This window comes from Amphibalanus amphitrite, unplaced genomic scaffold, assembly GCF_019059575.1.
Source record: "Amphibalanus amphitrite isolate SeventyFive unplaced genomic scaffold, NRLGWU_Aamphi_draft 000318F_arrow, whole genome shotgun sequence".
Taxonomy (NCBI): Eukaryota; Metazoa; Arthropoda; class Thecostraca; order Balanomorpha; family Balanidae; genus Amphibalanus; species Amphibalanus amphitrite.
The window spans coordinates 279,547-306,381 of NW_024881813.1; the positions used below are offsets into that span (position 1 = coordinate 279,547).

General features: G+C 53.0%; 2 protein-coding genes across 11 annotated transcripts in view; both read left to right on the forward strand.

The window, feature by feature from the left end:
* LOC122388330 (dedicator of cytokinesis protein 9-like) overlaps positions 1–8,132 on the forward strand; it is a 36,645-nt gene extending 28,513 nt beyond the window's left edge. For all 8 annotated transcript variants that reach the window (XM_043379317.1, XM_043379320.1, XM_043379318.1 and 5 more), the window contains 9 exons: positions 82–290; positions 680–821; positions 1,119–1,260; positions 1,567–1,687; positions 1,978–2,124; positions 2,386–2,511; positions 2,791–2,928; positions 4,548–4,667; positions 6,704–8,132. In XM_043379317.1, the coding sequence (XP_043235252.1) occupies positions 82–290; positions 680–821; positions 1,119–1,260; positions 1,567–1,687; positions 1,978–2,124; positions 2,386–2,511; positions 2,791–2,928; positions 4,548–4,667; positions 6,704–7,054 (1,496 nt within the window). In that variant the 3' untranslated portion in view covers positions 7,055–8,132. The remainder of the gene's footprint in view (positions 1–81; positions 291–679; positions 822–1,118; positions 1,261–1,566; positions 1,688–1,977; positions 2,125–2,385; positions 2,512–2,790; positions 2,929–4,547; positions 4,668–6,703) is intronic.
* A 301-nt stretch (positions 8,133–8,433) lies between these two features.
* LOC122388331 (long-chain-fatty-acid--CoA ligase 4-like) lies at positions 8,434–25,533 on the forward strand. Of its 3 annotated transcripts, none has more exons than XM_043379324.1 (15): positions 8,434–8,490; positions 12,307–12,452; positions 14,512–14,613; positions 16,452–16,559; positions 19,257–19,434; positions 19,700–19,859; positions 20,280–20,410; positions 20,655–20,812; positions 21,207–21,367; positions 21,843–21,958; positions 22,939–23,111; positions 23,445–23,570; positions 23,801–23,938; positions 24,286–24,571; positions 24,882–25,533. In XM_043379324.1, exons 6-15 carry the CDS (start codon positions 19,848–19,850, stop codon positions 24,946–24,948), a joined length of 1,368 nt encoding a protein of 455 aa, XP_043235259.1. In that variant the 5' UTR covers positions 8,434–8,490; positions 12,307–12,452; positions 14,512–14,613; positions 16,452–16,559; positions 19,257–19,434; positions 19,700–19,847; the 3' UTR covers positions 24,949–25,533. The 3 variants fall into 3 exon arrangements, with proteins under 3 accessions (XP_043235259.1, XP_043235257.1, XP_043235258.1); XM_043379322.1 differs by lacking the exon at positions 8,434–8,490 and adding an exon at positions 11,030–11,160; XM_043379323.1 differs by lacking the exon at positions 8,434–8,490 and adding an exon at positions 11,072–11,164.
* Positions 25,534–26,835: the final 1,302 nt, after the last annotated feature.

Below are 26,835 nucleotides of genomic sequence, written 5' to 3' on the forward strand. Positions count from 1 at the left end.
CGCTGCCCCATAATGGATGCCCTAGTTTTCACACTGTGCCATTTCTGGCTCGTTTCTGACATATTAAACTCCGCCGTTCAGGTTTTGTGTCTGACGTGAAGGACCTGACGAAGCGGGTGCGGACCGTGCTGATGGCCACGGCGCAGCTGAAGGAGCACGAGAACGACCCGGCCGTGCTGGTGGAGCTGCAGCACAGCCTGGCCAACAGCTACGCCAGCACGCCCGAGCTGCGGCAGACGTGGCTGGCCAGCATGGCAAAGTGCCACGTGAGGGACGGCAACCTGTCGGAGGTGGGTACGGTCAGCGCGGAGAGAGAGAGAGAGAGAGAGAGAGAGAGAGAGAGAGAGAGAGAGAGAGAGAGAGAGAGAGAGAGAGAGAGAGAGAGAGAGGAGAGAGAGAGAGAGAGAGAGAGAGAGAGAGGAGGGGAGGAGGGGAGAGGAGGGAGTGAAGTGCGCAGTAGTGTATGTCGACACGATGGGATAAGGTTGAATGTTTGGCTATGTCGCAAGGGCGATAGGCGTTCGTAAACACTTCTGATGGTAAGAATCGCTATCTGGTATTTTAAAAGCACTTTTGCAAGCCGAATAATCGAGCCCGTCCAGTGATTTGTATAATTTGACTACCGTCCATGAGTTCCACCCACTAACGCTGTTCGCGTGTACGTCTGCCTATCCCACAGGCGGCCATGTGTCAGGTGCACATCGCGGCTCTGATGGCCGAGTACCTGCTGCAGCGGGGAGAGCACGAGACCGGCTGCGCCGCCTTCCGAGCCATATCCGACAACGTGGTGCGGGACGAGAACAACCTGCGACTCGATCACGGTGAGAGAACAATGCAATGATGAGGGGATGAGAGCTCAAAGTCGAGGGATCGCCTTGAGAGTCCCCGGTTGGACTGAGTCCCGTTTCGTTGTCTGAGGTCTCTCGTCGCTCGACCTGCAGCGGTTGCAGTTCTGGTTGGCTCGTTTTTTGAGGTTATCGAATGTCGTGTTTTACCTTAAAATGCCGTTTAACAAGCATATAGACGACAATATGTCGTGCATCAGTTATCTACGCACGGACTTAAGCAAGTGATGTTCAGCTTCTGACCTTCCCTGACTTGCCCTGCGCCCTCGGCAGGTATCGGTGACCTCTGCTACACGGAGGACTCGCTGGTGGCCCAGCTGAAGGTCTGCGCAGAGGCTATGGAGGCGTGTGAGAGGCACGAGCTGATCGCCGACATCTACGACATCCTCATACCCATCTACCGGAAACGCAGGAGGTACGGGGGCGCTCCTTTCCCTTAGGAGGCCGTAACGGACGTATTGATCCGTATACAAGATTGATATTTTGCTTGGGGAGCCGGGAGGGGCCTCAGCGATAGTATTCACATTTCGTTCTGGAAGCTCTTTCCTTTTCCACTTTTAGTAAATATTTTTGTTTGGAACGTAACCAGTAGTTCTTTACTTGCACCGTCTCTCGTACGTTGTTCAGCCGTTTGTTGATGGTATCTCCGGACTGGGGGCGCTCTGTTGTTTTCCTTGCATTTACCTCTGTTCTCTGACCCTATTATCTCCCCGTGTTGCAGCTACTCCGAGCTGTCGCAGGTCCACCACCATCTGGAGCGGTGCTACAACCGGATAGTGCAGCTGAACGCCTCCGGACGCCGGCTGCTCGGCACCTACTTCCGGGTCATCTGTTTGGGCCAGGTCAGTAAAATATAACTTGCAGGATCTACCACAGGGCTAAAAATTGAATAAATGTCAAACTCTAGAATTTAGGTTGAAGCAGTTCACCGCAGTCCGCCCAAATCTTGGTTACTGTTCGAACTGTTTTATTAAGGGTTTGAATTCGATTCCTCATGGATTATTTTATTGATGCTAGATTGACATTCTACAATCATCCAACGCATTGCCGCACTTTCCGGACTTTCCCTTCCATCCACCTACTGCCGCCTCCACGCCTCCCCTGACGGTGACACTCTGTCGTTCCTCTGCAGAACTACTTTGACAAGGACCATGACCGCGAGTACGTGTACAAGGAGCCCAAGGTGACGTCGCTCTCGGAGGTCAGCGAGAAGCTGCTCCAGTTGCACGTCTCCAAGTTCGGCAGGGACTATGTCAGGATGATCAAAGACTCGGCGCCGGTATGTGGCTCCACCATACTATCTCTTAAATGTTTATCATCAATCCCAGAACCATTCCAGGGAAGGCCACACCCTGGTCGGAGCCACGCGGTGTGAGTTGGGGGTCGCGTTTGGTTCAGAGCAGGTGGGGCCGGTGGGATCGTGGTGATTGGTTGGACAAGGCGGATTGTATGTCATTTGAGTAAACACTTACGTGAAGGACGGAAGTTCTATGCTTCTTTTTGTGCCAGTGATCTCTGATATATGTGTCTTCTCGGTCAGGTGGTGATGTCCGAGCTGGACCCGCGGTTCGCCTACATCCAGGTCACCCACCTGACCCCGCACTGGGACGAGGTCGACCTGGACGCGCGACCCACCGAGTTCGAGCACAACAACAACATCAAACAGGTGCGTGTGTGTGTGTGGTGACGGACCCGGCGGGTCACTAACTGGGGGTGCGGTGTCTGGAACGGTCGGCGGCGCTGAGGCTCTGTTTAGTGCTTCTATAGGCGGGTTGAGGACTGGTTGCTTGGTTGTTGCTGGAAGCTTTCTAACCCCGGGATTGGACTATACATTGGACTGTATGCGGCAGAGGAGAGTACGCCATCATAATATCTCTCAGTTTTGTGCCATATCTCCTTGTGTGTCCGTTTCCATTATAAAATATTTACGTCCGTTACGTTTCAGTTTATGTACGAGACGCCGTTCACGCGGGAGGGCGGCGCGCACGGCACGGTGGAGAAGCAGTGGCGCCGGCGGACCGTGCTCACCACCGACTACTGCTTCCCCTACGTGCGGACACGGATACCCGTCATACGCAGACAGGTGAGGGGGGATCCACCGACTACTGCTTCCCCTACGTGCGGACACGGATACCCGTCATACGCAGACAGGTGAGGGGGGGGGGATACCACCGACTACTGCTTCCCCTACGTGCGGACCCGGATACCCGTCATACGCAGACAGGTGAGGGGGGATCCACCGACTACTGCTTCCCCTACGTGCGGACCCGGATACCCGTCATACGCAGACAGGTGAGGGGGGGGGGGATACCGCCGACTACTGCTTCCCCTACGTGCGGACACGGATACCCGTCATACGCAGACAGGTGAGGGGGGGGGGGGGGTACCGCCGACTACTGCTTCCCCTACGTGCGGACACGGATACCCGTCATACGCAGACAGGTGAGGGGGGGGGGGGATACCGCCGACTACTGCTTCCCCTACGTGCGGACACGGATACCCGTCATACGCAGACAGGTGAGGGGGGGGATACCACCGACTACTGCTTCCCCTACGTGCGGACACGGATACCCGTCATACGCAGACAGGTGAGGGGGTGATACCACCGACTACTGCTTCCCCTACGTGCGGACCCGGATACCCGTCATACGCAGACAGGTGAGGGGGTGATACCACCGACTACTGCTTCCCCTACGTGCGGACCCGGATACCCGTCATACGCAGACAGGTGAGGGGGGATACCACCGACTACTGCTTCCCCTACGTGCGGACACGGATACCCGTCATACGCAGACAGGTGAGGGGGTGATACCACCGACTACTGCTTCCCCTACGTGCGGACCCGAATACCCGTCATACGCAGACAGGTGAGGGGGGGGATACCACCGACTACTGCTTCCCCTACGTGCGGACCCGAATACCCGTCATACGCAGACAGGTGAGGGGGGATACCTTCGACTACTGCTTCCCCTACGTGCGGACCCGGATACCCGTCATACGCAGACAGGTGAGGGGGGATACCACCGACTACTGCTTCCCCTACGTGCGGACCCGGATACCCGTCATACGCAGACAGGTGAGGGGGGGGATACCACCGACTACTGCTTCCCCTACGTGCGGACCCGGATACCCGTCATACGCAGACAGGTGAGGGGGGATACCACCGACTACTGCTTCCCCTACGTGCGGACCCGGATACCCGTCATACGCAGACAGGTGAGGGGGGATACCACCGACTACTGCTTCCCCTACGTGCGGACCCGGATACCCGTCATACGCAGACAGGTGAGGGGGGATACCTTCGACTACTGCTTCCCCTACGTGCGGACCCGGATACCCGTCATACGCAGACAGGTGAGGGGGGGATACCACCGACTACTGCTTCCCCTACGTGCGGACCCGGATACCCGTCATACGCAGACAGGTGAGGGGGATACCACCGACTACTGCTTCCCCTACTTGCGGACCCGGATACCCGTCATACGCAGACAGGTGAGGTGTCGGGGTAGGCACGGTGACGGGAGGGGCTCTTTTTTGGCCTAGATATTGAATTGGCTGGCGAAGCTTGAGGTGTCTTTTGTGAACTTTGGGTACTGTTTTCTGTTCAGTGTTCCATGCATCCTCCTTCGTGAGTATAAACTGCCACCGTTTTCATTTCTTGCACTCTCATCACGCCTTTCCCTATCTCTCCCCTGTCTGCAGGAGTACGAGCTCTCCCCGATCGAGGTGGCCATCGCCGAGATGACCCAGAAGACCCGAGACCTGCTGGACGTGGTGGAGCGACAGCCGACAGACGTCAAAAAGCTGCAGCTACGGCTACAGGTAAGCACCGGTCGGGAACCGACGTCAGCAAGCTGCAGCTCAGACTGTATTATTTTATCTCGCGGGTAGCAGTTTTCCCGTAGTTCCAATTTTTCGTCCATTACAGACTACTTTCTATTTCGCTCTTTTTATATAACGTAATGTTTGCTTCGGCACCAGCAGCGTCAGTTTAGTTTGTTCCTGCCACGTCAGTGTGGTATGTTTCCTACTGTGACTCACTCTCCCCTCTGTTCTCGTCCCCTTAGAGCAGCGTCAGTGTGGTATGTTCCCCAGTGTGTCTCACTCTCCCCTCTGTTCTCGTCCCCTTAGAGCAGCGTCAGTGTGGTATGTTCCCCAGTGTGTCTCACTCTCCCATCTGTTCTCGTCCCCTTAGAGCAGCGTCAGTGTGGTATGTTCCCCAGTGTGTCTCACTCTCCCCTCTGTTCTCGTCCCCTTAGAGCAGCGTCAGTGTGGTATGTTCCCCAGTGTGTCTCACTCTCCCCTCTGTTCTCGTCCCCTTAGAGCAGCGTCAGTGTGGTATGTTCCCCAGTGTGTCTCACTCTCCCCTCTGTTCTCGTCCCCTTAGAGCAGCGTCAGTGTGGTATGTTCCCCAGTGTGTCTCACTCTCCCCTCTGTTCTCGTCCCCTTAGAGCAGCGTCAGTGTGGTATGTTCCCCAGTGTGACTCACTCTCCCCTCTGTTCTCGTCCCCTTAGAGCAGCGTCAGTGTGGTATGTTCCCCAGTGTGTCTCACTCTCCCCTCTGTTCTCGTCCCCTCAGGGCAGCGTCAGTGTGGTATGTTCCCCAGTGTGTCTCACTCTCCCATCTGTTCTCGTCCCCTTAGAGCAGCGTCAGTGTGGTATGTTCCCCAGTGTGTCTCACTCTCCCATCTGTTCTCGTCCCTTAGAGCAGCGTCAGTGTGGTATGTTCCCCAGTGTGTCTCACTCTCCCCTCTGTTCTCGTCCCCTTAGAGCAGCGTCAGTGTGGTATGTTCCCCAGTGTGTCTCACTCTCCCATCTGTTCTCGTCCCCTTAGAGCAGCGTCAGTGTGGTATGTTCCCCAGTGTGTCTCACTCTCCCCTCTGTTCTCGTCCCCTTAGAGCAGCGTCAGTGTGGTATGTTCCCCAGTGTGTCTCACTCTCCCATCTGTTCTCGTCCCCTTAGAGCAGCGTCAGTGTGGTATGTTCCCCAGTGTGTCTCACTCTCCCCTCTGTTCTCGTCCCCTTAGAGCAGCGTCAGTGTGGTATGTTCCCCAGTGTGTCTCACTCTCCCCTCTGTTCTCGTCCCCTTAGAGCAGCGTCAGTGTGGTATGTTCCCCAGTGTGTCTCACTCTCCCCTCTGTTCTCGTCCCCTTAGAGCAGCGTCAGTGTGGTATGTTCCCCAGTGTGTCTCACTCTCCCCTCTGTTCTCGTCCCCTTAGAGCAGCGTCAGTGTGGTATGTTCCCCAGTGTGTCTCACTCTCCCCTCTGTTCTCGTCCCCTTAGAGCAGCGTCAGTGTGGTATGTTCCCCAGTGTGTCTCACTCTCCCCTCTGTTCTCGTCCCCTTAGAGCAGCGTCAGTGTGGTATGTTCCCCAGTGTGTCTCACTCTCCCATCTGTTCTCGTCCCCTTAGAGCAGCGTCAGTGTGGTATGTTCCCCAGTGTGTCTCACTCTCCCCTCTGTTCTCGTCCCCTTAGAGCAGCGTCAGTGTGGTATGTTCCCCAGTGTGTCTCACTCTCCCATCTGTTCTCGTCCCCTTAGAGCAGCGTCAGTGTGGTATGTTCCCCAGTGTGTCTCACTCTCCCCTCTGTTCTCGTCCCCTTAGAGCAGCGTCAGTGTGGTATGTTCCCCAGTGTGTCTCACTCTCCCATCTGTTCTCGTCCCCTTAGAGCAGCGTCAGTGTGGTATGTTCCCCAGTGTGTCTCACTCTCCCCTCTGTTCTCGTCCCCTTAGAGCAGCGTCAGTGTGGTATGTTCCCCAGTGTGTCTCACTCTCCCCTCTGTTCTCGTCCCCTTAGAGCAGCGTCAGTGTGGTATGTTCCCCAGTGTGTCTCACTCTCCCCTCTGTTCTCGTCCCCTCAGGGCAGCGTCAGTGTGCAGGTGAACGCCGGCCCTCTGGCCTACGCCTCGGCCTTCCTGGAGGAGAGTGTGCAGCGCACCTTCCCCGGCGACAAGGTCTACCAGCTTAAACAGGCGTTCCGCGAGTTTGTCGAGGCGTGCCACCGCGCGCTGGAGCTGAACCACCGGCTGCGCGCCGACGACCAGGCGGACTACCAGAGCTCGCTGGTGGCCGGCTTCCGTGACCTGGTGGCCGCGCTGGGCACGATACTCGGCGAGAGCTTCCCCGTGGAGCTGGAGTCGGCGGCGCGCAACTCGCAGCATCTGAGCGTCTACACGCTGCTGAGCAGCGTCACCGGCTCCAGCTCCGTGTAAGCGAGGATCGAGGGTGGGAGGGGCGAGAGACGAGGACGGAGACTGAGACATAGACACTAGATGGCGGTGGGCGACAGGGGACGGAGACGTAGATTGAGATGGAAACCGTAGATTGAGATGGAAACTCAGACAAAGGGGAGAGAGACGGAGGTGACGGATCCGCGGGAGGCGGTAAATGCGGACGCACGTCTGTACCAGCTCTCTGCTGTCTGGCTCGGCTGCTGTGGTGCCATATGCCTTGCTGAGGATGACTGTGGTGACTCCGGTATAGAGCTGTTGAGCCGAAAACCAGAGATAACTCGTTAGGAGGTTACTGTGTGATTGCGGGTCGTGCCCTGCAAACCTGTTCCGTCAGTTTGCGAACCTGCTGCGTCAGTTGATCTGTATGCCGATTTTATGAGTCTACTGCAGCGGGTCGTTAGCATGCTGCGTCAGTTAGCGCCTCCGCTGCGTTACTTTGTGAAGTTGCGCGTCACTTTGTGAAGTTGCGCGTCAGTTTGTGAAGTTGCGCGTCCGTTTCGTACCTGCTGCGCGGCCGTTCCCGTTTCTGCCGTTCGTTTGTGCCAAATGTGTGCTGTTCCGAGCTGGAGTACAGCCGAGCGCTGCAGGGTATCGTTACGGTCTGATCTGCGCCGCTGTTGGTGGAGTGAGTGAGTGTCCGCCCGCTGTCGGTGGGCGAATGTCGCGAACCTTGTGCGTTCCCTCCACAATGCACTCCGTAGTCAGCCGAATTACAGTTCGACACTGTCACGCCAGGCAATAATACCACAGTGCTCAACCACTGATGATGCGATAATGTTACAATGCTAGTCATTTTGTATTTATTTGTGTTTTAACTTTGTGGCTCTCCGTATTTAACTCCCTGACAGACTACTCCTCGCGCGAACTGCTGTGCTGCTCCGCGCAAATGTGTTGTGTTTCGTTCTGTCGCGAGCAGAGGTGAACCCGTGCCTCAGTCAGTGTGTCTGGTCCGGTATCCCTGTGCCTTCCCCGGTGATCACGGTGACGTGGACGGTGATGTGTGCCCATCGAGGCACGAATGTTCTCGTCGGAAAATAGAATTGCGATATTTCGGTGAGCGGCGTTTGAACGTGGTTCGAGAGGTGCTGCTGGAGAAGAATGGATTGAATCATTTTCTATGCACCAGTCATTCTTAATTCTCAGCTTTGGCCATGGATATAGATTCTTTATTCATTCGACTTCGAAACGTTGCGGAATAAAACTTCGCTGATAGTTATTGGGAGTTTTTTCGGCTTGGTAGGGGAAATTTAGCAGCCGTAGCCGTTTTGTGCTGCCATATCAAAGACATTTGTGAAGTGGGAGGGACGACATCCGCCGCACAACAATTCGCAAAATTCTGCGAACTGCGCCGTTCATTTCAAATCGTGGGAGCTCGCGGAGCGGTCATTTTTACGTGAATTTGTCAGGCTATTAAGGTAAGATAGTTGCCCTCTTTAATGTTCTTTTTTCTTGAAGGCTTCAACTCTAGAGGGCTTCTTTACAATAAAGTCAATCGGACGAAATTTGCCGAAAACTAAGTCGGAAGGGTGGTTGTATGCGGTATCGGTAACCCTGGCGTCACCGGTAGCGTTTTCGTTCAAGGTTAAGGTTTCCTGTATTAGGCAGCATTAGGCCACCGTGCCAAGCCGAAGCATGCTGTGACGTCACTGGGTAAGAGAACGTCTCAGATCGACTCAGAACGACTCAAACTGACTCAGACCGACTCAACCGACTCAAATCGATTCCGATCGACTCAGACCGACTCGGAACGACTCAACCGACTCAAATAGATTCCGATCGACTCAGACCGACTCAGAACGACTCAAACTGACTCATACCGACTCAACCGACTCAAATCGATTCCGATCGCCTCAGACAGACTCAGAACGACTCAGGCAGACTCAAACCGACTCAGGCAGACTCAAACTGACTCGACCGACTCAGAACAACTCAAACTGACTCAGACCGACTCAACCGACTCAAATCGATTCCGATCGACTCAGACAGACTCAGAACGACTCAAACTGACTCAGACTGACTCAACCGACTCAAATCGATTCCGATCGACTCAGACCGACTCAGAACGACTCAAACTAACTCAGACCGACTCAACCGTCTCAAGTCGATTCCGAGTTAACTCAATTAGTGCTATTACTTATAAAGGTATTTTTTCCATAAAAGGCATCCAAAAAGTTCTTAAGGCCTGGCTACACTATGCGTTAGCTCATTCTACATGTTTTTTTTTGCGGAATGTTGTTCTAGAAAGAAACAACATTACCTATGTTTTTGTTATATGTTTTATATATTAACTTTTATTTGGTATCAACATTTTATTAACTTTTATATAAATATTAAACAAATTATATTAACAACTTTTCTAGAAAGATATTATGCAAAACACGCAAACTCACAAAAAACGCACACAGAAAACTCATAGTGTAGCCAGGCCTTTATAGAACTGCAGATTTACAAATATGTTCCTTGAAGGCCTGGCAGATTCTGATAACTGATTTAGGTTTTAGTTCATGGTTTCCTACAAAATAAATCATGTTTGCTACACAGACTTAATTCCCCAGCAATATTGTGATATACCTAGTTATGTGCTGATGGCTCACTGAGCTGTGCTGAATGCTGAGTGGCTGACCATGCTAGCCACAGAGGTGCACAGGCTGATTGCTTGTTGATTGAGATTGCCCAGATCATCTGAACCAGGTGGCATGTCTCTGTATGGGCGTGACCCACCAGGGCAGTCCTCACAGGGCCATACAACACATAGGCACAACATGACTCAGACTACTCAATTCCGAGGGTAACTCATTTTAAGTTATCATTCTGTGCATCAAACTGTTTGTGATGGACTTTGTAAAACTCGCTGTACTGGGAGAGCCATATTTTGGACTTAATTCTGCCGCTCTGCGTCATGCGTGTAGCAGGAATTACTGAATGGTTATAGCCATGGGTACTGTTTCACGGCACTCTGTCAGCGCATTTTGCGAGCTGGCGTCATATGTTATGGTCAAGTCACTCAATGTCGGAGCCTCCGAGTTTGTTGATGTCTCCATGGAAATCGAATTTGCCATGTGTGACTGCTGGCAGTCTGCTGGCAGCGGCCGTGAAACACTGTCATGGTCCGACCGTGGGCTGGATCTACGCAACAATCTGTGCGAATCATGAATCCATGGACGTTGGACAACCAACGACCAATGGGCTCATATTGACATTTTGTGAAGTTTGCTGTGCTCCCTTTACCTTGCGTTCGACATCCTGGAAATGAGGTATAATTATCCGGGATCACTTTGGTAATAATTTGGTATTGCAGGGACCATCGATGCAATTAATCACATTTTTAGATTGCTTTTGCTTCACTAATGGCTCTTTTACTCGTTGTTATGTCCGTTGTACACGGTGTTAGCCTAAAACACCGAATGATCCCGGTGATCCCGGAAAATTATCCCTGATTATCTGGATGCCGAATGCACGCTTAATATGCTGTAACACCCGACCTACAAAATGTGAGGTGCCGACAGCTCACAGCGTCAGTCACTCAGCGTCATGCAACCTCACTTTACCAGCTCAATGTGTCGGACCTTGGACGGGGCTGTGACCCACAGTGCAGGCTCATCATCCGCCTTTCGGCGGTACCTGGTAGTTCCGGTGACGTCATCGTTCACAGTCCGCCCGTGTTCGCGGTATTACCGCCCTTACTGCTGGGAATCCGTATCGGCCGACCGACCCTGTCGCCTGCCGCGGCTGCCAGGCCGGCTGACGCACCGGTCATTCATGGACGGTAGTAGTTCTGTTGGACTGTGGACCGGCCCTGCGGGCCGGCTCCTCCCTGAACTGTGACCCGCGGGGGAGGTCGCCTGCCCCTCCCCACGCCGTCGTGGTGCTCGTCGCTGTGCGGGAGGGGCGACTCGCAGTCGGTGACGGTGGACGATAGAGGGAGGGCGGCAGGCGGCCGGCAGCACCGCGGTACCCGACACGTGCGTCCCGTCTGTGTCTAGTCTAGTCTCGTCCGCTCAGGGTCGGTCCTCTGCAGTGCTCCTCTCTCACTCATCACAGAGTGACCGGCTGGCAGTTGTGTTCAACGGACAGGAACCAAACAGGCAGGTAGAGAGCGGGATAGTGTGGACGGAAGTGGAGGCCACACGTGGCCGTCAAATATTTGTCCCTTGCATAGGTATGTAGTGTTTTGGTGAATCCTGGCGTGTTCGGGGTAGTCACCCCCTCCCGTTGTAAGAACTAGGTGAAGTGGTTCGTTTCCTTTGTCCATCTGCCGGCCCGCATCTCTCCCGTGTGCGTGTGCCAGTGACGCGGCCCTGACTGAGCAGCTAACCGACCGCCGGTTTTTCTGCTACCGGGACCCTTTGTTGGCCGTCCACCAAACGGCCTTGCGGCTGGCCGCGTTGTTTTTAGGCCGCTGGTGGTTGTGCAAGTTACCTGTTTTGCTCAGGTGCGGCTCCGTCGGAATATTTTATCATGTTGTCTGATTGATGGTGGCGTGACGACGACTGCCTGTAGTCGGATTGTCAATACCGAGGGTGGCAGTGCCGGACTACTGTACTGCCTCAGCGTGCTCCAAAGGTCTCGTATTCATCGGTAAATAACTCTTGTTGGAATGTAAAGCCGACGTGAACTAGGGGCTCGGAGTATGCCGCAATGCCAGTTATTGACCGTAAAGCTTTCTATAATAACTTGATCGGACGCCGTCAAACTGGATTTCTGGGTTGTTGTAGCCTTGACATTCTGTATATGATATTAGATTTGCTTATATAAGCGACGCCTGGCGACGCTGGAACGGCTGCCAACTGCAATAACTCTAAATTATGTAACGTTGCCAAGCAATGTCATACTTCTTCCTGCAAATTTATAGTGCCTGGGGACACTCACACTAATTGTGAGGCATACCATCCAACAGACCCCAGTGCTCAATGGACCGTGCTCCGCTAATGTGAGCCTCTCTTAGTCTAATACAGCGTTGAGAATATCATATACAATATCTTAGACGTACTTCCAGTGACCCCCGCTCCCGTGTCATCCAGTGGTCCGTCAAATCTACACCGATGAACACATGTTTGTCAAGCATTCTTTACGCCCTATAACTACTTCGTTCCGCCGGTACAATAATGCAACGATGCTGGACGCCCTCGTAACCTCGCTCTAACCTCCCCGTCTTCTCTGTCTTCCCAGGTCTAACGATGCTGGGCACCGTCGTAACCTCGCTTTAACCTCCCTGTGTACTCTCTCCCCAGGTCTAACGATGCTGGGCACCGTCGTAGCCTCGCTCGGGGTGGGCGTGGCCGCCAGCGTCATGTTCGTGTATGACGTCATAACGCTACCAATCTACACCATCCTACAGAAGCCCTGGGTCCGGATCAAAAAGGCCAAAAAGATTCGGGTGAGTACATAGGACATGACTTTAACTCTGGGTTTGTTGTCTGTTACGGTCTAGCTCAGGTAGCAGTGTTGAATGTATTGTTTAGTTGTATCGACCGGTTGTCGTGCGATGCTATCAGTTAGCGTTAATGTTTGACGGAGGGGTCGTTATAACTGCCGGGGGTGGCACGCGGTTATACAATCGATGGAGCTGGAAACAAACAGGTAAGATTGGAAGCACCTCGGTGCTGTTGCAGCGACTACGAATGCCACTATCTAAATCATCAATGAAAGCTTCAGTTAGCATTTGCGTAAGTGCTGTGCTGTAGCGGTGGAGCCAAGTTGAAAGAGGACTCCGGGACGAACCGAGCTTCACTTGCTCTCCATTAGTCAACGTCCTCACACAGCCGTGGAATCACTGGAAATCGAGTCCTCACGCAGTCCCCGTCCAGTCCTCGCCGTGTGTGGTCGGTCGGGTCGTGTCAGTCCAGCGGACCGTCCTCACATGACTGGTACGGAGGACAGGCGCCGACCCGACCTCTGCACTGGTGTCGTGTGGTCGGCCCGTCCACGGGTCGACTGTTTGTTTGACTTGTCGCCCGTGTTGTAATAATGCCAGAGACCGCACGGGTCCACTGGTGCTCTTTGGACGCAGACTGACACGGGATGTCCGATGTATCGAGACTGGGGAGAATCTACGTGCTGATACCAGGTCTTCCCGTAGAATGTCTCTGCTCACAGCTTTGCTTGTTACGGGGCACATGATCGTTTAATAACCCGCCCCTCGCCAAGATCCCTTGTTCGATCATTTCAACGCACCCCGTCATCATCAATAAACAATATCAGCCTGCTTCTTCTTCATTACCGGGGCCCCATCGGTCTGCGCCGTCGACTCCCCTCGCCCTCCGGCCGGCAGCCCTCAGGGGCGATACGCGACGGGCAGTCTGTACCGAGTCGCCCGGCCAATGTGCAAGTACCGGCGGCGTCTGCAATCGGGCAGATAATCCGCGATGGCCGTGGTACACTGTTTGCCTGGCTGTCGAGTGTAGGAGATACGGTGGCGACAACTTGGCCACAGGCTAGTTTGTCTACAGGCTAGTCTGCGCTAGTTTCCGCCAGCGATTGGAGACAACAGGGAGGGGATGATACGGTACTTGTGTTGGATAGGCCTCAGGCACAAATGAGATAATATCAGAACAAGGGACGGAACTGCATACGAGGTAATCCAAAGTCGATTTCTTGTTAGCTTGCAAAGGCTTAGAAATAGGTTGGGACGCACTGCTAGCTGTAGTTTTGCTTTTTTCGAAAGTGGAATATCACTGTATTCACCGGATGCTTTGTTGTCATTTGCATCCTTAAATGTTTCAGTTTTCCGACGTGCAGCATCTGGCGACATGTAATGTAACACACATCCGCTATAAAGAGTGGTAGAGTTGTCTCCTCAATGGATTATTCCTCCTGGCTCACTCGAACTTTTGTATTGAAAGCGCCCATCACCGGTCAGCCGCGTCAGCTAGCTCCCCAGTCCCCGCCTCTCCGTTGCATGCAAATGACCTTCACGGCTGCGTGTCGTTGCTGGGGCACCGTCCATCTGCCGGGCCGCCCATCGGTTACAGATGTTCCTCCCTGCTCTCTCTCCGGCTCCACACTCTCCCCAGCGTGCAGCCAGGTGCTGTTCCCCTCCCCTCCCCTCTCTCGGCGGGGAACAACACCTGCCCCTCCCCGCTTCGGGTCGGAGGGCGGCGACAGTCTCTCACTGCCGGGGAGTCAGAGGATCACGCCGCGCCGGCTGACGGCCCACGTGGCTCCCGCCCCTCGGCTCTGCAGACGCGGAGGAGGGAGGGAGGGGTGTAATGGGGCCCGTGGAGTGCGCGCCAAGTATGCACCAACACGGAACTGGCAGCGACACCGGCAGCACACTCACCAGGGGATATGGGGTTATGCTGAGGGGAGAGTGGCTCTTAGGGCCTGACCAAACTGTGGCGAAGTAAATAATTTGATATTAAGGACATGCGCGGCATTGTTCGCTATGTTTGGTATATCGCACGTGAATTGAGGAGTGGAATTATTTTCCGTTTCAGGCCAAGGAGGTACCGGGATCGGTATGTCGCTACAGGAACTACGACGACCCGATCGGCTTCCAGGTCACCATGAAACGCGAAAAACTCGACACCGTCGAAAAGGTAACCGGCCTAGCGAAACTTACCTCTCAGAAGGCATGAGTTGGGAATCCAGTTGAAAGTGTGTTTAGGCGTTTAGGTTTTATGTGGTTTCGAAGTTTGGGGTAGTTTAAGTTTAAAGTTGTAATGATGACTCACACAGGGGCATTTTTCTTCACTAGTGACTCGTTCGTTTCTGAAGTTGCGGCCGCTATTGAACCTGAGAGTGCCTTCCTTCATTCTTCCGTCTTTCAGTTCCTGCGGATTTTGCGATGGAAACATCGCATGGTCCTTACAGAACCGATGAACGGTAACGTGTGAGGTTAGGTTAAGCTAGGACTGAACGTAGAGGGCCTCGTGGGTCCGTAAAAAGATACAGCTGAAAGGGACACAGCCAATTACGAGTCTAACACTATTATAGCCGTTGTTGTTGTTGTTGTGGTTTAGGGCGCTTAGCGGCGAGGCTCTTGCGTCCAACGTCTTGATTTGTGAAGTTCACATTCTTGCATTCATCTTCGTTGGGAAGATTGGGAAACTAAGCAGGGTAAACTAAGCGGTGAAAGGGATAAAGGATGGTTATCGCAGGGTAGGAATTTCAGCAGGGACAGGTGATAGGCGAGGACAGTAGACGTTTAAGTTAGTTTGGTTAATCATCAACAGTATTCTAAACTATCTACGCCTCCAGACTTCTGCAAAAAAAAACTTTGTTAGTGAAAGCATCTACATGATCAAGTGATACTTAGTAGGTATATGCTAAGTTGGGTAGCCAACCATACCGTGGCATCTAGACAACAATCGGGGGAAAACATGAGGAACAAGACATGATAAGCAACAGTGCATGGTGACAACTCGTCGATCACAACATCGTAAACAGGCGACAATCCTTAAGATATTGGAACACTGCATCGAGTAGCGCTGGCGTTTTATCACCCAACAGCGACCGAACATCCATTCTCACGTCATGTAGCAAGCAAGCTGTAGCTAGCTGTTGTCGTTCTCAACGATACTTAGGACACACTATCAAAAAATGCGTTATTATAGCCGTTAATATTATTATGCGTTAATAGTTATTACTATTATAGCCGTCCCTACTCCCTGATGCAAGATGCTGTCTGCTTCGTCTGCATGACCTCTTATTATTAGAGGCGACCATTCCAACCTGAAAATGATCCCGACTCTACCACCTGATTAACTGACATCTTCTATGTATAGCCCATGACATTGTGAAGCGTTGCTCGTTTGTAGAGATAGTGAAATTGCAACAAATTTATTTTGTATCAGCGTAATATAGGCTCGTTCTCAGTCTGCCCCTACATACTTACTCTTTACCTACCCATTAGCATTCACACCTCACAAAATGAATAATGTTACCGGTTGTATCGGATATCGGATAGTTGGTCTAATGACGTTGCTCCACTTACACAATGCGTAACACCCGATCGTATTCGGCGCAACTGATCGGTGGCCTTGTATGTCTTGATAGCTCGTACTTAATGGTGGACGGATCCCAGTTTATCTGTGGAATGTGTGTCGCTGTTACTGAAGTTGTGTAGCGCCTTCCGTGAGGATGGAGTCATCACATTTTGAGTTTCATCCCGCTCTGTTTCAAAATGACTTGGTTTTAACTTTAATACTAATTCTGTGTTCTTTTTGTGCGCATTTTTATATTTGTTCCCTTGGCATGTTACACACATCCATGATGAACAACTCTGAACACTTCGGTCTGTTATGTTCTTCATGCCCCTCGTTCTGTATTCCACGTTTCTCTTGGGAAGTCGTTTTTGTCTGGTATTGTTGGCTACGTTAATAATACCCGCGCCGTCCATGTCTGACGGTCTGACCCTGTGACCTGTGACCTCCAGATCGTCCGGTACGCCGTCAAACAGCACGGTGACAAGAAGGGCTTTGGAACGCGAGCCATCCTCTCTGAGGAGAACGAGACGCAGCCCAACGGAAAGGTGTTCAAAAAGGTACGGCATGACGCGTGGTGGGTGATTGGGGATTTGAGAGCCAGGGACGGATGAGTTGGGGTCACGGAGATCAGTAGATTTGAAGGGATTAAGTGACTTCTTCGACTAAGTATGACTTTGAATTGCTAACATGTGATGATAGATTATGTAACGGTAGGTCAGTCAATAGTCAGTTTTGATGGTATGCTATTTACAAATTATCTTGTAAATACCGGCAGGTGCTCATGCATACTTCTTACGACAAGTAAAAACCGTTGTCACCCAACCCACGCGACACATCGTTTAGTGCGAGGCTATCCGAGCGCACGCCGGGACAGCCCGGTGGCTCGTGTTTTATTGAGTACGTGTTTACGATAGGGGCGATAGCGCGGTGGGCCCGCCTGGTGCCGGGCAACACGACATTCGAGCATTACCGATAGCCGCGATGGACCGCCAACCCTGCACCCGCCAGACACCATAGCGCAGCTCATTCTATTCACGTCAGGGCTATGAACTGCGCCAGTGACACGCTATAACGGCGATTAGCACAGCCGGAGGACGGGGACGCGTGGCGGCGTCCGACCGAGAATTGGTAACTTCCTGCTGCTCAGACCGTCTATCGTTTGGGCCGGGGTTTGGGCGGGCCGAGAGAGACCACCCTCACCGACACGAATTTGGTGGTCGCGTGTCTCCGAGAAAGGATCAGTCCGCCAGCGTGGGATGTCTGTGTTCAAAGTCTGTCGGCTCAACCGCAGCGCTGGATACCTATGAGCCGGTTTATACCGATTCAGCCGAGTTTTCGGATCGGCGGGCGTGTCTTCTGTATATGTTACGCCCCTCTGTGGCCCGTGCGGGTCAGGTGGTCAAGGTCGGGGATGATTGAGAGGAGAGGTACATACGGAGATACGATACTTCTTTCGACGCCCGCACAGGATTCCGTGTGTGAGAAATAATACATTTTTTAAAGGACATGGATTGCTTAGCGTTGGAGAATGCAGTACCGAAGGTTTGAACGAAGTCGTTAATTCTCAGTGGGTTGAGTGAGGATTTGAAGCTGTGATTACTGTGCGCCGAAAGTTTTTTTTAGTGCAATTAGATCACAGTTGTAAACTACAGGGACACGCCCCCTGAAACTCTGTTCCCGGTAGATTCAAGCCACCACAATCTCCGGAGTTTGTTTACATCCTCGAGTTTTGTGTATGCACTATGGAGTCTGGAGGCCGGTCAGCATGCTAGAAAATCCGTCGTCACGCAAGGTATATGTTTACTGATTCGCAGTTGTAACGGGCTCTGGAATTGGCCAGTGGGCGGTGGCCCCACCACTATTTGATAGCCGGGGACCCAGCTGAGGGCGGAGAGGAGAGGGGGGTGGGATGGAGGGGCGGCCTTGAACAGCCTCTCCGGAGAGGTGCTATCGAGAGCACCTCGAGCGGAAGGTCAGACCGAGACGGTGGGCCCATGTGTGACACGATAAGTACGCCCGCCCACCCGGGTGATTTTCTGTTTGATTATTTATGTCGTGGTGGAACTAGCGAAAGAAATGTTTACGCTTAAACCTAGGAAGCTTCACAAAAAGTTCATTGAATCGCGTATGGAAGCTGGGAAGCAAGTTTCTCTGGTGTCTGATTCGAAATTTTGCATCTCCAGAGCTGCACCATGGTACTGGTTCAAGCTATTTGCTCGCCATTAATGAGCTCTTTCCGAACTGGGTTTGAGCGTGATAAGTGCCAGATATTGATATTAATGTGCCGGGTGGTACCCAAGGCCTCGGGCAATAGCACTCGTGGTGAAAGGGTCAATCTGGTGATTTCGTCACTTGCGGGCCAAGAAGGATTATTTCAAACTTTGTGAGCTCGCTGAACAAGACTGTTTGGACATTTCTTACAACACAGAAAACTTACATTATTATGACTGGGTCATTGATTATTAGATGCTCCCGAAAGAACTACTTGGCTTCTTTATTCACTTTCTCCGTTCATCAATGTGTAACCACGATAAGCCGCCCATTGCTCAGTCGGTTTCCGGCTGTTCTGTCCCTGTTCGTCACGGACACCGCCCCTTCCGCGGGCCTGGGGCACGTTTTTGTGTGTAACGTGACTGTGATGGAGCGGCGTCCCTCCACCCCTCAAATCGCGTGCTCGGAGGCCCACTTGACCGCGCCGTGCCACTATCTCAAGTACCGGACATATTTGAGGGTATCGGTGCGGCCGTGCACCGGCTATCGGCTGGACCGTGTCGAGCCTCCCAGGGAGCCCGACCGAGGTTACGGGGATCGTCGGGGCATTTGGCAATGGGTTGGGTGTCCATGAATGATGTCTACTAGGCTAGTTGCATTATAGGATGGTAGTTTGGGGCTGTCGGAATGCGCCCTCCCTGTGCCGCGCTTTGGTCGCTCCCCCTCGCCCAGCTTGGGTGCCGATGATGATGATGATGAAGTGCGGATGCATTTAAATCAAGCTGGGCAGTTGACCCCAACTGACTCCACTACTCTTTCGCACTCTATTATCACTCTCCGAAGTTCGTGATGGGCGACTACCAGTGGACGAGTTACGTTCTCTCACTCTCACTCTGTCTCACTCCCGCTGTTCGTGATGGGCGACTACCAGTGGACGAGTTACGTTCTCTCCTCTCACTCCGTCACTCTCCCACAGTTTGTGATGGGCGACTACCAGTGGACGAGTTACGTTCTCTCACTCTCACTCCGTCTCACTCCCACAGTTTGTGATGGGCGACTACCAGTGGACGAGTTACGTCCAGTTCGCGGCGCGTGCCGACGCGTTCGGCCGAGCCCTTCTGGCGGAGGGCGTGAAGCCGGGCGGACGCGTCTGTATCTTCGCCGAGACGCGGCAGGAGTGGCTGGAGGCCGCTGTCGGCGCGTTCACTCAGAATGTCACCGGTAAGGAGCGCTTGGGAGTGAGGGTTTGAAAGATCGTTTTGTGATCGGCAGGTGGGAGTCGGATGAGACAATGTGTTCATTTCAATGCTTCATTGTGTAACGAAAGCATCGTAGTAGATCGAAGTATACTTGATTTGGCCTGACCTAACCTGAACTAACTTGACGTGATCGACCCTTGTCCCCCAGTGGTGAGTTTGGTGACCCTGTACGCACGCCACTCTGGACGAGGACGCCATCTGACCTGACCCTTTGACCTGTGCCCCAGTGGTGACCCTGTACGCCACCCTCGGTGAGGACGCCGTCGCTCATGGTATCAACGAGACCGAGGTGGCTCACGTGATCACGACGCACTCACTGATGCCCAAGGTGAAGACGATCCTGAGCAGCTGCAGCAGGTCTCGCACGTCATCTATATGGAGGACCAGGTCGGTGACGGGGCAGGGCGCAGGAGGGGGGTGATGGGGTGTGGGCTAAAGAGGTGATGTTATCGTCCCCTGAAAACACCCGTGCTGAACGCTTTACGGCGTTGCAGGGACATTACCTGTTATCGCAGCACCGGGGACAATAAAGGCAAATTGCCGTCATAGTGCTGCTGCGCAGCGCTTGCTGACTGGAAAATAATGGCGGCCACCAAATTTAATGATTGATTCAGCTTTCGTCCACTGAGAATGTCAGCCTTGACGATAAATGTGAGGGCTGATTTTCACCATGAAATAATTTTGTCCTAGGATCAATGTGTCAAACACGTAATGCTTCATCGGGGACTGCCATCCTTTAAGTGGGATCCCACAGTGCGGCAGACAGTTGTCTGAACTTTTCTGGAACTGTTCTGTCCCATCCCTTAGCTGGAGAAGACAGACACCTCGGGAGTGAAGAGCGGCGTCAAGGTGATCCCGTTCGCCGACATGCTGAAGAAGGGACACGACGCCAAGTTCGAGGCACACCCGCCCACCAGCGACGACATCGCCATCATCATGTGAGTCGGAACTTCCGCTTAGCAGTTTGCTGTCTCTTTATTGCAGTGCTGCTTTTTCTTCAAATGAACATTTTTTATTTTTCTCTCGTATTTACACTTCTTTACGTATGACCTTATTTGTTCGCTGCTCATCTTGGGCAGAGCGTTACACCCAAGCATTACTATCATTCAGGAATATTCTCTACTCTTCTTGATGTTTGGGATGCCTTACCACCCTGTGACTCACTTCCTCACCCTACCTCAGGTACACCTCCGGCTCTACTGGCACCCCGAAGGGCGTCATGGTCTCCCACTACAACATGGTGTCGACGATGACGGGGTTCGCGGTGGCGCTGGTGCCCTCACCCGAGGACGTCTACCTGGGCTACCTGCCGCTGGCACACGTCCTCGAACTGATGGCAGGTGCGGCCGCGGCTGACAGGACAGGGTGGAAAGGGGAAGGGTTGGGCGTACAGAGCGACGGAGTCAGGACTAGGGAAGGGGGACTGGTCGTACAAACGGCGGACTAGACAGGGCTGGTCAATCAGACAGAACGCTGAGTCAGTTCGGTGATGAGGGGCTGGATGCTGACAAAGCTAAATAAGATATGTTTGGGAAATTTGAGCCGAGCTCCAAAGTTCTAAAGCTGATATTGAATGTGGGACATGGTGTGACGACATGGTATGTGAGCCTTGAAGAAGCAATGTAAACTGCCCTCCCTGTGATCTGGGTCATCACAATGCGCCTGTAACCCCCTTCCCCCTCTGCCGCCACGCCGCGCTCTGACCCCTCCCTCCCCTCCCCCTCTTAATCACAGAGCTGTGCGCGGTGATGTTCGGCGTTCCGATCGGCTACAGCTCTCCGCTCACACTGATGGACAAGTCGAGCAAGATCAAGCGCGGCTGCCAGGGCGACTGCTCGGTGCTCCGGCCGACGCTGATGGCCGCCGTGCCCATGATCCTCGACAGGGTCGCTCAGGTCGGTGTGCTGCGAGAACGGAGAGAAAAGGGGGAGGGGGAGTCGAGATGGGGATGGTAGAGCTGTGGTATCGGCCGGAATATAGGGAGAAGTTGGCATATCAGCGTTGACTGGGACCAATGTGATGTGGTGATTGCCATCGAAGTTTCACATTCGTTGGCTCTGGTGTTGGCTATGTCTTTCTTACGGTCAACTAAGGTTGCTCATTTAACATCCGTTTTTGCTTTGTTCATTGGCTTCACAATTAATTATTATTTTTCCATTCAAAACTTCGAACTCATTGATTAATGATTACTATCTTTAGTTTGCATTACGCTATGTCTGGTGCGCTGCATGCAGTTGCTCTGCATTACTGCTGCCTAACTCAGAGGCTCCATCCCTTACCGCTTCAGTGTTCGCTGACAGAACCAACACACCGCCAGCTGGCACCTCCCACTGACCGTCACCCCCCCCCCCCCTCCCCTCCCGCCTCCAGGGTATCAAGGAGCAGATGCACTCTGCGGGCCGTCTGGCTCAGGGCCTGTTCAACTGGTTCGTCATGTACAGGAACTGGTGGCGGCGGCGCGGATTCTCCACACCCATCCTGCACAGGTGGGGGTCTGACGGATAGTCGGAGAGATCGGGGCGGGGAGGGGGGGGGGCTGAGGACCGTAACATGATGGTACTAGTTGGATATCATGTCAATATCATGGTAGCGATGATCTTAAGTAAGAGACCTATTGCTGTAGAAATGTAGAAGGCTTTTGTTGGCTTCAGGAGCAGTAAAAACCTTATTACAAGGCATATCGTTATATTCTTCATGTAAAATCAAACGTTTCGTCTCTGAACAAAGACATCATCAGTGAAGTTACACACAACAGTACATATTATGAGAAAGCAAGCAATCAGGCGACATAACAAGAGCAACACAGTATCGCACATAAAATCATGCATATCATGAACGTTTCATGTTTCACCAAGGAAATTTTTGACGCAATTAAACGAGACCATGGAAATGTAGAAGGCTAATGGCTGTGATTATTGTAACATAGTGTCATGCTGTTTTTAGAAGCGGCGGTAACACGTTTCAATTACCTGAGCTTAATTTAAGCTCTCAGTTGAGCTCAGCTTTAGCTTTGTTCTACGGTTGTAGCGAACCGACATGGCTTGCAATCTGTTGGATTTCCGCGTCGTCGAGCCCGTCTCTATCGCGTTGTGTGACTTCCTACTATCTGCCACTATCTCGAAACAGTGGCTCAATTTACCGAGCTTCTCAAGTGGCTGCCTTATCGTGGCTTAAGCAGCCTGCTCCAGTTACTGATTTCGCAATAAAAGTACAGCTATACTGGCACTACGTGCTAGATTTGTTGAAATATCATAAGTATTACAGCTTACAGTTCTCTAACACTACATAGTACATCGTACATTTGTATCCCAGCGCTTTCATTTCTCCCACCACGATGCAGGTGATGCGTGAGAGATGAAAGCGGCGCGCCCCTGACTGTTCCCCTCCGTTCACAGCCTGGTGTTCAGCCGTATCGCGGGCCTGCTCGGCGGGGGTGCGGGCCCTGACTGTCCCCCTCTGTTCACAGTCTGGTGTTCAGCCGTATCGCCGGCCTGCTCGGCGGCCGGGTGCGGGCCATGGTTTCTGGCGGAGCGCCACTCTCCGAGGTCACCCACGATCTGATCCGCTCCTGTATCGGCTGCAGCGTCATGCAGGGCTATGGACTCACCGAGACGACTTCTTGCGCTTCACTGATGGACGGTGAGAGGAGAGAGGGATGAGGGATGGGTAGAGAGCTTGTTTTGTTGGGTTAGGCCCTTTCGGTCTGACAAGACCATTGCAGAGCCGAGGGTAGAGAGCAGCTGGATAAGGGATATAAGTGGGAATAGTGAGATACCTGGGAGACCTTAGTGGATGGTAGTACCTTGTTCTTAAAAAAAAACGCGATCCAATCGCTCGGGGTCCAAACGACGGATGACTCGATGCGGGGACCCGGTCATTTATTTTGCGTGTCCGACAGAGGGCAGGACTGTCGCTGTGACAGATGTGAGACTCTCTTGACTGACCTGACCCACCCCCTCCTCGCCCCCGCAGAGTACGACGTGGCGGTGGGCCGCGTGGGTCACCCGGTCAGCTGTTGTGACGTCCAGCTGAGCGACTGGGAGGAGGGAGGCTACAAGGTCACCGACCAGCCCCACCCCAGGGGAGAGATCGTCGTTGGTGAGTAGGGCGGAGGGGAGGGGCGCTGCCCGGGTTAGAGTTCTTCTCAGGTGACTGAGAGGCTACCCACACTCCTCAGTTTCATTTCAAGTGTGATTGCTGGGTATGGGAGGGGAGAATCGACACTGCCGGATAGTCCTGATAATGGAAGCTAGTATCTTTCTACGAACAGCAGCTCAAATTATCCCGGCTTCTCTGTGCCATTATCTGACGTTTCGTGCCGTCCGCAGGCGGTGACAACGTGACGATGGGCTACTTCAAGCAGCCGGAGAAGACGAAGGAGGAGTTTTTCGAGTCGGACGGCCGCCGGTGGTTCCGGACGGGAGACATCGGCCTCATCTACCCCAACGGCACCATCAAGATCGTCGGTACGGCAGATACTCACAGACCTCTTTTGATGGGAGTCGATTGACCTGACTGGGTTGTTTTCATCACTAATTTTCTCGCGTTCTGGGTTTTAGGGTTACAAACATCCGTAGGTAATCGTAAAAGAAATGTTTTTTTTTTGTTATATTTGGAAGTGGATGTATACGTGGTGGTAGGTATTCCACTTGTTACGATCGAAAAGTAAATGATTTTGTAGGACACTCGATGCTTAGGACCCGATGTCCTAAATGTATGACTCGGTGCAAGGCATGTTTCTACACCGTTTATCAACCTTTTAACTTCAGTTCCCCGCCTCTGACGTTCCTCCTCTGCCGTTTCCCCTTCGCAGACCGTAAGAAGGACCTGGTGAAGCTGCAGGCGGGGCGAGTACGTCTCTCTGGGACGCGTGGAGACCATCCTCAGCACCAGCCCCTTCGTCGACAACATGTTCGTCTACGGGGAGTCCTCCAAGAACTTCGTCGTGGCCGTGGTAGTGGCCAACGCCAAGCAGCTGGGCTTGCTGGCAAAGGAGGTGCTGGGGTCGGAGGCCGAGGGGAAGTCGCACGAGCAGCTCTGCAAGGAGGAGCGTCTGGAGGAGGAGGTCCAGAAGCGGCTGGTCAAACAGGCGCGGCACGGTCAGTGGGGGCAGCGGAGTGCGACGGGGGGGGGGGGTGATAAGGAGGGCAGAAGAGTGACATGGTTTGATTGGGAGTGGGATGCAGGTTGGGTGGGCTTTGGGGCAGGGTGTTTCGACAGTCTCAGTGCGGATTATTCATAAGAAATTCGGCTTTAGTGAATCACCCACATGTTCTTGTCGTAACTTGTGATTGTGAGGAAATAGCGACACTTAAATGAAGTCCCCCATCCCCATCATCTATGTCGGCTGCCATCCGAAACTGTCTTATCAATCCCCTCTGACCTTCTGTGTCTGCTCCCCTCCGCCAGGTCGTCTGGAGAAGGCCGAGATCCCCGCCCGGGTGGCCCTGACCTCGGTCTCGTGGTCGCCCGATAACAACCTGGTCACAGCCGCCTACAAACTCAAACGCAAGGAGCTCAGCAACTACTACAAGGATGACCTGGAGCGACTGTACAAGTAGGCGGCGTGGTACCTGAGGCCGTACGCGGTACGGTACCGGTGCGGTACGCACTGCGGTACCGTACCTGGTGTAGTGTGTCCGTTGGCGGCAGCAATATCTCGGCAGCCCGGGCCCTGAGGTCGGTTGTGTGAGGGGTTCCCTGTAACTGGCTAGGCCCGCCTGGGATGGGTTTTGTCTGGCAGAGTCGGTACTGAGGCCGGGAGGGTGAGCGCAGGGGACGAGAGACTTTTGGAAGGGAGTCGGTCTAGCGTTATACTGTGGGGCCATTTACACTGACCTGACTCGTGTTTGGTTTGGTTTTGTGCCGACTTGACGTGTAACAGACGGTCAGAGACACCAACTAGCTGTCTCAATGGCGCTGTTTGCAGCTCATTGGCAGCAATTAATGTCGCCGAGTCGATTTGGAAAAGCCGAGTGAGGCTGCTCGTCGGTCAGCTTCTTGACTGGTTAAAAGTATTCATCCAGTGATGAAGTAATGGATATTACAGTGCTTCAGGCTTTCTTTGGGTTTGATATTCATGGCTGCGAGTGGGGCATTTGAGCCGAAACAGAGTGGGTCGCCTCAGTTTGATTCGGTAGACGTATTCTTGTACGAACGGTAGGAGGGTGAGACTGAGCGGACTGCTGAGTCAGTTTTCTATTTATGCCTCAGTGTCTCGTCCTGCTTCCCCCTAATCCGCTGTCTCATGTCCACCCAGAGGCTTTTAGCTGGAGTATTACGCCCGTCTACTGACACAGGATGCGACTTTTGGCTCCGTGTGTGAATATTCCTGTCACGCGGTGGCCGAGTAGTTTGCCAGTACATACTGCGGCTTATCAGTAGTTGTTCCGCTGTGGGCCGTTCGGAACTAGTCCGAAAGTGGTGTAGCATTTTGTAATCAGATTTGCATAGAGCGTGACCCGTAACCCACCCATTTTGTGCGTAGATCATTGCATTATACGAGTCGCGATTGTATGCGTGTGATGCGTTGCTAACTGCGATTTTATCTTGCCTACAAATGTCGCCTTGATTGTATTGAGTGGATCACAGCTCGACAGGGTGATTTTGTGTACATTCTGCTTCAACGATTTACTGCGAGCTTTTCGCGCTGCTGTGAGTGTTCTCGAGTGAGTGAGACGCCTGTTACTTGTGAGTGTGCCCCTCCGTTCGGCGGCCAGAGAACAGTCAGCAGAAAAGACAGACGGTTTGTGTGGGTCGGAGTCGCCCCCGACAGTATTACAGTCTGAGGATACGGCGCCGGGCCCCGGTAAAAATACACGCTGGCGCTGGACGGTCGGCGTGTCTCGGGGACCACGGGCCGCCCCGGCAGATGGGTGACTATGTACAGATGGACGGCCTAGTCAGTGCTGGCGGCACCGGGCCGAGTGAGAGATGAAAGCTGGAACCACAGCGGCGACGGCCGGCCGCCGAAACCCGCAGACTACGGCACTTAGTCGCCACATGGCAGCACCATTCCTGTGACACCAATAGGCAACTGTCTGTCGCGGCCCTCTAGCTAAAACCTCTAATACGCATCACAATAGTAAAATCAGACCTGACTAAGTCACAGATCGAAGGCTAAAAACGTTCGCACTCTATTCGCAAATATCGCAATTTTAGATGCACTTCTAGCTAATAATCGGCAGCAAAGATGTCTTTCACCGTTCAGACAACCTGGCCGCCGTTTCGTCCAGAGCTATATGACTTCTTCTCTGACAGATAAACGTTAATACAGTCAAAAAAATTAATGAATCTCGTTGAAGGACGCTCTCCCGGCATCCCTATGCCCCGAATCACGATCCTATGGTCCAGATGACATCAC

Excerpts from the sequence above, each read along its gene's own strand:
- LOC122388331 (XM_043379324.1), top strand. Across the intron at positions 20,411-20,654 it reads GACGACATCGCCATCATCAT|GTACACCTCCGGCTCTACTG; the intron begins GTGAGTCGGAAC and ends ACCCTACCTCAG. Across the intron at positions 21,368-21,842 it reads TCCTCGACAGGGTCGCTCAG|GGTATCAAGGAGCAGATGCA; the intron begins GTCGGTGTGCTG and ends TCCCGCCTCCAG.